Below are 10,425 nucleotides of genomic sequence, written 5' to 3' on the forward strand. Positions count from 1 at the left end.
ATGAGACATTTTGTTGTTTATGTTGTTATCATTTTCATGTTAATGGACAATAGCATACACTGTGGCTTTAGAAATCGTAGTTATCCCCTCTGGGCCTGCAGCTAGCTAAGGAGCCCGTGGGTGGAAAAGAGCCCATGGAGCTTGGAGGAAGCATATTTGGGAAAGAAAGTTGTCTTTGCTGTGTCTCATTAAAATCATATTAGAGCCCCACCTCCCCGTGCACCACCCACTCAGCTACAGCACCTACTCTTCCTGTCTCATGAAATAACTCTCCCTATAAATAAGTTAGCATGAACAACAGTCACTTACATTACTGTAAAGTGCAGAAGTTTCACAGAGAAACTGTAAATATGTGGCTCATTACACCAAGAAGACTTTCCCTGCTTTTTAAGGAACTTCTTAGTAAAGTTTCAGTGTACAAACTATTTTTCCTTTTGTCTATTAGTAAACTGATGGAAAACTAATTAATAGATTATAGATTTCAGAATTTGCCAGGAAATGATGGTCAATTATGAAGAGCAATCCCAAAAATAGGTGAAACAGAGGGACAAGAGAGGGAGAACGAATCAGAGAGGACCATGTGAAATAAAAAAAAAAAAGTATTACAAATAAAGAGACAAAAATTGGTATAGAAAACACTGGGCACGATTTTCAGGCCCGTGTGGTGTCTTGTTTCCTGGTAGATGTGCTACATGAAAAGTAGCACTGCAAAAAAAAAACATTGTTTAACTAAACCTGCAAATTAGCTTCTTGAAGGTCAGTCACACACTTGCACACAAGCTGTTCTAGTTTGATTTCCTCAAGTAATTTCAGTCTCAGTGAAATAACATTACACTTACTGGCCACTTAGTTAGGTACGCCTTTTCAACTGCTTGCTAATGCAAATATTTAATCAGCCAATCACATGGCAGAAACTCAATGCATTTAGGCATGTAAGTTCAAACTGAACATGAGAATGGGGAAGAAAAGTGAATGTCAGTCACTTTGAATGTGGCATGATTGTTGATGCCAGACGGGCTGGTCTCAGTATTTCAGAAGCTGCTGATATTGGGATTTTCCTGCACAGCCATCTCCAGAGTTTATGGAGAACGGGCTGAAAAAAAGAAAATATCCAGTGAGCAGCAGGTCACTGGGTGAAAATGCCTTGTTCTTGTCAGCGGTAAGAGGAGAATGGCCAGACTGCTTCCAGCTGATATGAAGGCTAAAGTATGTCAAATAAAGATTCATTACAACCGGGATATGCAGAACGGCGCCTTTGAATGCACAGTACATGAAACCGGACTACAGCAGCAGAAGATGCCAGGTGCCACTCCTGTCAGCTAAGAACAGGAAACTGAGGCTACAACACAGGGGCTCGCCAACACTGGACAATGTCATTCAGATAGGCTCAGAATTTGGTGTAAAAAACATAAAAGCAAGAATCCTGACTTGTTTAAACCTTTCAGACTGGTGGTGGTGCTATAATGGTGTGGGGGCTATATTCTTGGCACAGTTTGGGCCCCTTAGTACCAGTTGAGCATCATTTACACACCACAGCCTACCTAATTATTTTTGGTGACCTTATCCATCCCTTTATGCCTACAGTGTACCCATCCTCTGATGACTGCTTCCAGCAGGATAACACATTATACCATCAAATTGGTTTCTTGAATATGACAGTGAGTCACTGTAATCAAATGACCTCCACAGTCATTAGATCCCAATCCAACAGAGCACCTTTGGGATGTCGTGGAACGAGAGATTCACATCTTGGATGTGCCTTATAATGATGAACCAAAAGTACAAGCATTATTCTCCAATGAAAACTCATCTGGGTATTTTAAGCTGTTAATTATTAGAGGTTTAGGTGTACCAGATAATTGCAATTCCATAACCTTTGAAGGAAGCCATTCAAAAATGAGAAAATGAAAGAGTGAATACATTTGCTTCGGCAGATCAAATTTAGAACAGGAGCGACAGTGAGGCTGTGCACAAAACAAACCGAAGAGGCCAAGAAAATAGAAAAGAGCAAGAAAGTGAGAGGCAGTGAGCAGCAGTGAGGATATGAGGGAGGGAGAGATGAATTATAGCCTACTCCTGAAATCAATAATCTTGCGAATCACAGCCCCGGTGTGCTACAGATCTTTTTCTTTCCCTTAACCCAGCAGAGAGGGTGACAGATGTAAAGAGCACAGCCTGCCAATTTATGAGGCTCCCAGACAGACCAGAGAGCAGAGAGAGATGTAGGGATAATCCTTTACTGCGCCTGAGGAGGCAGGGGGACGACGAAAAGCAAGCAGGACTAAGACAAAAACAGAATAAACCTCTGGCCACTCAGAGCATTTTTCTGCTGTTTGTTGATTTTTTTTAACCTAATTCTGTATTTGTTTGGCATATGTATTCCCTCTGACTTCTTCAAAATCCAAATCCTGCCCTGATATCTTTTTCTTGCTTATATATTTTATTGTGCAGCTTTGCACTGTAATTTTAAATATGAAGTCAAGAGCTGTCAGTGCAAGTGAGGGAGGCCATCATTAGGCTCAAATATTTTAGGAGTGTCCAAATCAACGGTCTGGCATGTTATTAAAAAGGAATGCCTTGTCCAGCTCAGCAACACCATAAGAAGACAACTAAAGTGGATGATGACAGAATTATTTCCATGGTCAAGAAATACAACTTCAGGCACACTTTCAAAGAGGTAGGTGTATCATTGTCAAGGTCTACAATACAACAACCTGCAAACCACTGGTTACACCCAGGGACAGGAATTCCAGATTAGACTTTACCAGGAAACATCTAAAAGAGCCTGCACCAATCTGAAGATAATCTCTGGACAGATGAAACCAAGATGAACTTGTGCCTGAATGATACAAAGAGGAATGTATGAAGAAGGGGAGAAACAGTTTATGATCTGAGGCATTGTTGGCGTGGACATGTGTGGTTGCCAGTAGGACCAAGTCACTAGTGTTTATTGATGTGACTGCAGATAGAAGCAGCAGGATGAATTGTGCGGTGCACAGGGCTGCGCTCTGCTCAGATTCAGCTAAATGCTGCAAAACTGACCAGACAGAGCTTCACAGTGTAAATGAATGATGACCGGAAAAGCAAGCCACAAAAGCAAGCCAAGAGTTTTTCAAGGCAAAGAAATGGGATATTCTTCAATCAGTCACCTGATCTCAACCCAGTAAAGCAGGTTTTTCAGTTACTGAAGGCAGAGACCCACAAACAAGCATCAACTGAAGGCAGCTGCAGTAAAAGCCTAGCAGAGCATCTCAAGGGCAGAAACACAGTACATGGTGACATCCATGGGTTCTAGACTTCAGGGAGTCATTGACTCCAGAGGATTTTCATCCAAAAATTAAAAACATATATATTTAAAATTATATTAGTTTGTCCAATGACTTCTGAGCCTCTGAAAATGGGGGACTGTGTATAAAAACGGCTATAATTCCTAAACAATCAATGCAATACTTTTGTTAAACTGCTTGAATTAAAGCTGAAAGTCTGCACTTCAATCACATCTTTGATTGTTGGATTAATTTTTTTGTCTCTGATCCAGTGTGGTGGTGTACAGAAGCAGTCTTTGTCCAAAAACTTATGGACCTAACTGTGTAGGAGTCTTCTTTCAGATGGATTCGCCCTAACATCTGTTGTCTACAGTTTGACTGACATAGATGATGACGTGTTGCTGTTATCACTTCTGTGTCTTGTCTGTTCAGACTCTTTGTATATGTGTCGTCGACCCTTTTATCCCCGTGTCTGTTCTACAGAATATTTTAACAGATATTTATCAAATTCTGACAGGAAAAAATTCTGGGAAATACACGTATTTGCTTTCTTGGTGAGAGTTTGGTGAGGGGGCATGATACAGCTCTCAAGTGTGTATATTAAATTTAAAGCTAATGCCAGCTGCTGGCTAAATTATCCTAGCAGGGAGTCTTAGAACAAAGGGAGACAGTTACCCTGCCTCTGTGCAAAGCTGCTCGGCGCCTCTGAAAGCGCAACTTTTCACTCTCTATATTCTTATAATGCTTACTGCAAGATGGGGTGCATCCAAATGCTCTTTTCTGGCAGAAATACCCACCAGTGAATACTCTCATCTTTAAAATGCATTCATCTCAACTCAAGTGGCTTATTAACCCATAACTCACTTCAAACACAAGTGGCCTGATTTTTTTTTTTTTTAATCCAACAAACAGAATTATCTCTCTGCTAAATCCCTGTTTTCAAAATAACACTTGTCCCAGGAGTGATGTTACAGTCCCAGATCACAACAGGGAGACGCATTTGTCAGGGCAATATGTTTACTTTTGCTTTCTTCCCTCTGTTTGTTTAATCATAAATATTTTTCTTTCTTTGTCTCTGATGGGCATTTTTTTTTTAACTTGGAGGTGGAAAAAAAAAAAAGTGGCACCGAAAGCTGAAAACACCTGGTGCCTTTCAGCACAGGAGATAAAAATTTGTTGTTTAAGAGACTCGGGAAAAAACATAAATGCAAATTCTCTTCTACGCACTATTGATTGCTAAACTCTGGTTAATGGTGTTTCTTTTTTGCATACTTTGCAGCTCCTCTGTACTTATGGAACAGTGTGGTGCCACATTACAGAGCCCTTAAATCAATAATGCCTGTATCAATAAGTATTGTAACACCTATTTGTCTTTGCATAACTAAGCATTTTATTGCACATTTAATGTCTGCAGCAAAGGGCCATTTTGTACCTCGGAGACCTAACTTGTAAACATAAAGATAACGATTTGTTTTTCTGTTCTCTTACACAGTCTGAAGACCACCCTCAAGAAGAAGCTTTCAGGAGACGTGGTCAACCTGTCAGGAATCCCGCTCTCCGGTCGGGATGTCCACCGTGTGGCCTTCTACCTTCAGAGCAGCAGTGACATGGTGTCCGCTGTGGACCTGAGCTTCACCGAGCTGCAGGATGAGAGCTTACGCATGCTGCTGCCCTACCTCAGCTGCTTGCCAAAACTCACCATACTTGCTGTTAATGGCAACCGTCTGACAGCAGCCATCCTGAAAGACCTGACAGATATAATGAAGGATCCCAAGAAGTTCCCCACACTGGCCTGGATTGACTTGGGCAACAATTTGGATATCTTTACCATCCCACAGCCGCTGCTCGTGGCACTGCGGCGCCGCTTTGGTTTACGCAGCAGCCTCCCCACCATCTATGAGTACAGTGAAGCACAGACGTTCAGTAGCTATAACCTGAACATGGAGACCTCTGTGGAGGAGCCCAGTCTGTATGAGGAGGGAGATATAGAGGAAGATGATAGAGAGGAGGAGGAGGAGGACAGACTGGAGCTTCAAGCCTGGGGCTTTGGAGAAGAAAACATGTCAAAAAATGTGCCACTGCACTTCTGTGGGAGGTGATCGCTCAGAGCTGCTTTCTTTTTGACTGGCAGCCTCATGTATCCCTCAGTATCACCTTGCTCCTCCTGTGTTAGCTGGTGTCAGTGTGGTAGAAGATGCTTACAGTGACCCACACGTTTCTGAAAATAACTTTAAAATAAGTAACTGTGTTGTGTGCCCCTCTGGATGCTCTGACTACTGAAACTAAATGTGATGCAGACAGCTGTGTGGTTGTACTCTCAGTATATTTGTAGACTGATTTATTCTTCATTTATCCAGGGGAATCTGAACTGAACAGGCTTCCATTGCTTCATCTTACTGAAGTTGTGTGCTTTTCCCACTTGGAAGCTTTCCATTATCTATCAGTGTCCTCTGGAGCAGCTGCAGATTAAGTGCCTTGCACAAGGGCATATCAGCAGTAGCTGCTGAGGAAGAGAGGAATGCTATTAATTCACTTTGTCCAAGCACATCTTACTAGCTCCTCCTGCCCCCTTTTCTTTTTTTCCCTTATCTGCCTGAATATGTCAGGGTCTTAATACATGTAAGTAACTAAATTTAGCGCAGAAAGTAAGGAAATTTGTGTTTGCTCAATCATTTCTTTATTGTAACAATGCTTCTTGGCAATAAATCTCATACCATTTGAAAGCCTGTTTATTTCCCCTTAAATCATACCACATTTGTAAGGAAAATCCATTTCATGGGAAAAATACAGGCTTTCCAACAGTATGAGATTTACTGGCCAAGAAGCATTGTTACAACAAACAAATAATCAACCAAACACAAATTTCCTTAATTTTTGTGCTAAGCCTAAATATCCTACATAGGAAACACTAAAGAAAAATGAACCCTTAACTTCCTTAGTGAAGAAAAAGTGTGGAAAGAATCAGAAACAAGCTGATTGTAATGAGTCGTTCATCAGCACTCCCCCAGTAACTCCTGATCTGAGACTATACACTATGGAGTTATTCGCTAGAGCCAGCTGGGAGGTACTATATTAGTGATTAGCTCATAATTATCCATAAAGTGTGTGTGTGTGTGTGTGTGTGTGTGTAAGGGGGGGGGGGGGGTTGATTGAAACAGAAGGTGATGGAGAAGTAATTCTGGCATAATGAGGAGCTACTGAGAAGAATGCTTCACTACTCAAGGCAACACAAAGAGAGTTAAATTCATTATTAATGAATGAGCAGTTATTGTTTTGGGCTGATGAATGTTTGTATCAGAGCTGATGAATTTATGGATAATTATGAACCAGTCATCACCTAATGACTCATTCCTTCTTCTTCTTTCAACTGCTCCCTTCAGGTGTCACCACAGCGAATTATCTGCTTTCATCTCACCCTATCCCTAACACCCTCCTCTGTCACACCAACCCTCTGCATGTCCCCCTTCACCACATCCCTGAATCTTCTCTGAGCACTTCCTCTTTTCCTCCTGCCTAGCAGCTCCATCTGGGGCCCCAAAAGACTCCAGGATCACCACTGAAAACATGTTTCTAAGAACTCCTGACAGCCACCAATTCTAGCACACAAAGACGAAGGCTTATTAAAAAAAAACTGCCAGGTAGCTTAAGTCTGACACTCATCTCTACCCACTCCACCCTGAATTCACTCTCTTCTTCACCTCTCTTGTATAATATTTGTTGCTTTGGATGGCTGGCCCCAGGTATTTAAACTAAACTACCTGAATAACTCATTAACTATCAGGTTGTTCCTGATTCATTCCTCGCTAGTTATTTAGTAACTAAGCAAGTTTTTGTGTCTATTATTGTAAAATCTTACAGCCTTTGTTTTTGTGATTTGTATGTTTTATCCAGAAGTAAATAATTATGTTTTCATTAAATATGCTGCCAGTTTTTTTCCCCCATCTGGGACTCTGCATTTATTCATGAATTGCTTTAAAAATAAATGATCAGTCATGATAAGCTAATAAAGCATATTGAATGATGCTTCAGTCGGAGTCGATGTGCTGAGGAAAGCCTGATGCACACATGGACACATGCTGGCAGCACACACAGAGTCTGGGCGTGAGCTGCTGATGAACTGATTACTGCCTCTATTGGGCCTCGTTATGCCCTTTCAGTCACAGATGGTGAGCAGAGGATCTATTTTTTCTCAGCAAATAGGACTAGCCCCAGATCATTCCGTCCAACGGTGGTTCACGAATGATTCTATTTATGGATGAGACAACAAGAAACGGGAAGGACGCCCCTTTTCTGAAGATGTTCACAGAATCCTGCAAACTGCAAACGGCTCTGCTTTTTCTTTCTTTTTCTTCCCTTATGCTTCCATGGAAAGATAAGGTTTTGTTGTGGCATGAGTAAACAGCAGTTTATCGTTAGTGGGGTTTTTTTTGTTTGTTTGTTTTTTAATATGTGTAGCTGTCATCTTTTTGTATTGGTTTTAACAAGTTGGCATGACTGTTTACTGTAGCAAAGCATCAGAACCTGCACACAGTGAGCATGCACATGTGTATTACATTTCCAAATAAATCTCAGATTCTTAAGGAGGGGGGATTAATGATTAAAAAAAATTGCTTTCTGTAAATACAGCCCACACGTTCTCCTGCCTATATTAGTGTGGTCTGTTCTCTTTTAGTACTGTTATTCAGGAAAATCGGAGTATTTGTGTTTACAGGGGACAATAATGGAATGGATCTTTGGTTCGTGTGTGTGTGTGTCTATGAGATGGTAATTAGACTGTGTGCATGAGTGTGTTTTGAACATGCAAAGTAAATTACTACCTTTGATCACAGAAATGAAATATTTACTCATTTGCGCAACTCCGTCCCTGAATACACAATCGTTTCTGGTTTTATTGTTGATATAAATTCAAAGTACTGAGTCAGTTCACATTCTTTGATTTGGCAGATGAGACTTCAACCTTATGATGAAAATCACTGCAATGAAATCATTTGTAAGTTTACTCCTTTTTAACTTTGGCTCATGAACCGTTTGCTCCTTTTTAAGGTGAACGTGGTGTCGGTCTTTATTCGTAACTAAAGGAAGAAATAATTCAGTTTGGTGACGCATTTGAATTTCTCTAAATCTCTTCGCTGGCACGGTTCGTCACCTTTGAATGATGGTTCGCTGCTGACAAGGTTGCACTGAGTGATCGCCCTTATTATTTATTCTGATGCGAGTCGTTTCTGTGATGCCCACATCCATCCACTTTGTCAATCTGCTGTTTGACAACTTGCTTGGCTAGTTTGAACCAGAGCTGGAAAAATCAAAATAAGACACTCCTGGGAACTTGCGACTGGGGTAATCACTGGTTCAATAACACAAAGGACTGGTTTCATATCATAAACATTTACTTGATACTCTGTCAATGTAATAACATCAAACAATCCCTCTTTGTTTTGAGTCTGCTGTGAAAAATATACCCACATTTCTGAGATGCCATGTTTTTCAGGTTTTACCAGTGCTGTACTCTACAGGATCATTTTTTTAACAGGGAAAGTTACTCATTAGACCGGAAAGATGAGAGTCAGATCAATGAGGCATATGGTATAGTTAATGTTCATGTTCCATAACATTATATATGCTTTAGAGAGAGACACTCCCCCTGCCCCCATTGCAACTCAGTCATGCTGTCTGAAAAGCAAATAAGCACTCACAGTTATCAGGAGTACTTTACTCATATTCCAGTGGTTCCAGTTTCAGCAGCTGGTTTCCATGTCAGCTTTTAACACTGTGTATGGAGGAGAATGGTTCCTTGCATGGGCCTGTCAGAAGCACGACCGTATCAACATCCTGATGGCTAGTACTGGCTCTGCTTGCGAGGTATTTTTGTGTTTGCAGGAGTAGAGCCTGAGGTCATCCATCTGGAATCCCTGTCTGTCCTGCTAAAGGAAACAGAGGAGTTTCAGGTAACAGCTCCTCCACTGCATCTTGTTCTGGTTTGTAGAGGACGCTGAAACACTATGCAAACATGTCTGTGTAGATTCTCAGTTATCCAGGTCATAGTAGTCTCTGGAGCTTTAAAAAGGCGACTGGACTTTTTTTTGTTTCTTGAAGACGTTTCACCTCTCATCCGAAAGGCTTCTTCAGTTCTCAACCAAATGGTGGAGAGACCCAGGTATTTACAGGGGTTTAAATACCTGGGTCTCTCCACCATTTGGTTGAGAACTGAAGAAGCCTTTCGGATGAGAGGTGAAACGTCTTCAAGAAACAAAAAGAAGTCCAGTCGCCTTTTTCAAGCTCCAGAGACTACTATGCAAACATGTTTTGTTTTTTTAAGCTTCGTGTCTGTGCAGTTTGTCACACTTGAATATTGTCTCAAAAATCGTAGTGGGGAATAACAAAGTGTATTTAAAGTATGTTTACTAAGTATTTTGAAATAGTTTTACTGACTAGCTTAAAGCAGATTTTGCTTTCAAAACAAAAATCAGTGATCCAACCCTGCTGTTAGGTATATGAATCTGCATTTCTTCTGTATTTTAATCATTAAGATTAAAATCTAGCACAAAGTGAGAACAAGGAAAAATCGCAGCAGCAGACAAACACACAACACACTAAACAACAGATCATTAAAAATGTTGCAGGAGTCCTGAACTAACTCACACATTCTAATATTTCATTGAACCACCTTTAGCTTTGATGATGGCTCACATTCACCGTGTGTAATATCAAAACATTTATTTCTGTTTTAAAAGAGGTGCATTCATTTTTCAGCGAGATCTTGTGTTGGCGATGGGCGAGTGGGACCGCTGCGTAAAGTCCTCTCCAGGACAATCCCAAAGATTCTCAGTGGGCTGAAGAGCCGGACTCTGTGGTGGCCCATGCATGTGTGAAAATGATGTCTCATGCTACCTGAAACACTCTTTCACATTTTGAGCCTGATGAATCCTGGCATTGCCTCAGAATATGCCCGTGCCATCAGGAAGAAAAAAAATCACTGCAGGAAAAATCTGGTTATTCGGTATGTTCAGGCAGACAGCTGACCTCCTTTTTTTGGGCACCTGATGTTACTGAACTTAGACTTCCAGTCCAATGGAAGGCTCTCATTTATTTGCTTAGTTTAAATCCAGGTGGTGACCTTTTTTTTGGTCAAGCACTATATATAAATGGGGGTTTCTCTTAC

The 10,425-nt window shown here is 41.0% G+C and overlaps 1 protein-coding gene across 1 annotated transcript in view; it reads left to right on the forward strand.

Moving 5' to 3' along the window:
* Window positions 1-5,926, forward strand: part of lrrc75bb (leucine rich repeat containing 75Bb) — a 41,731-nt gene extending 35,805 nt beyond the window's left edge. Inside the window, exon 4 of the mRNA XM_030742225.1 lies at window positions 4,759-5,926. Coding sequence (XP_030598085.1) covers window positions 4,759-5,365 — 607 coding nt within the window. The 3' untranslated portion in view covers window positions 5,366-5,926. The remainder of the gene's footprint in view (window positions 1-4,758) is intronic.
* Window positions 5,927-10,425: the final 4,499 nt, after the last annotated feature.

This window comes from Archocentrus centrarchus, chromosome 12, assembly GCF_007364275.1.
Source record: "Archocentrus centrarchus isolate MPI-CPG fArcCen1 chromosome 12, fArcCen1, whole genome shotgun sequence".
In the NCBI taxonomy this organism is placed as follows: Eukaryota; Metazoa; Chordata; class Actinopteri; order Cichliformes; family Cichlidae; genus Archocentrus; species Archocentrus centrarchus.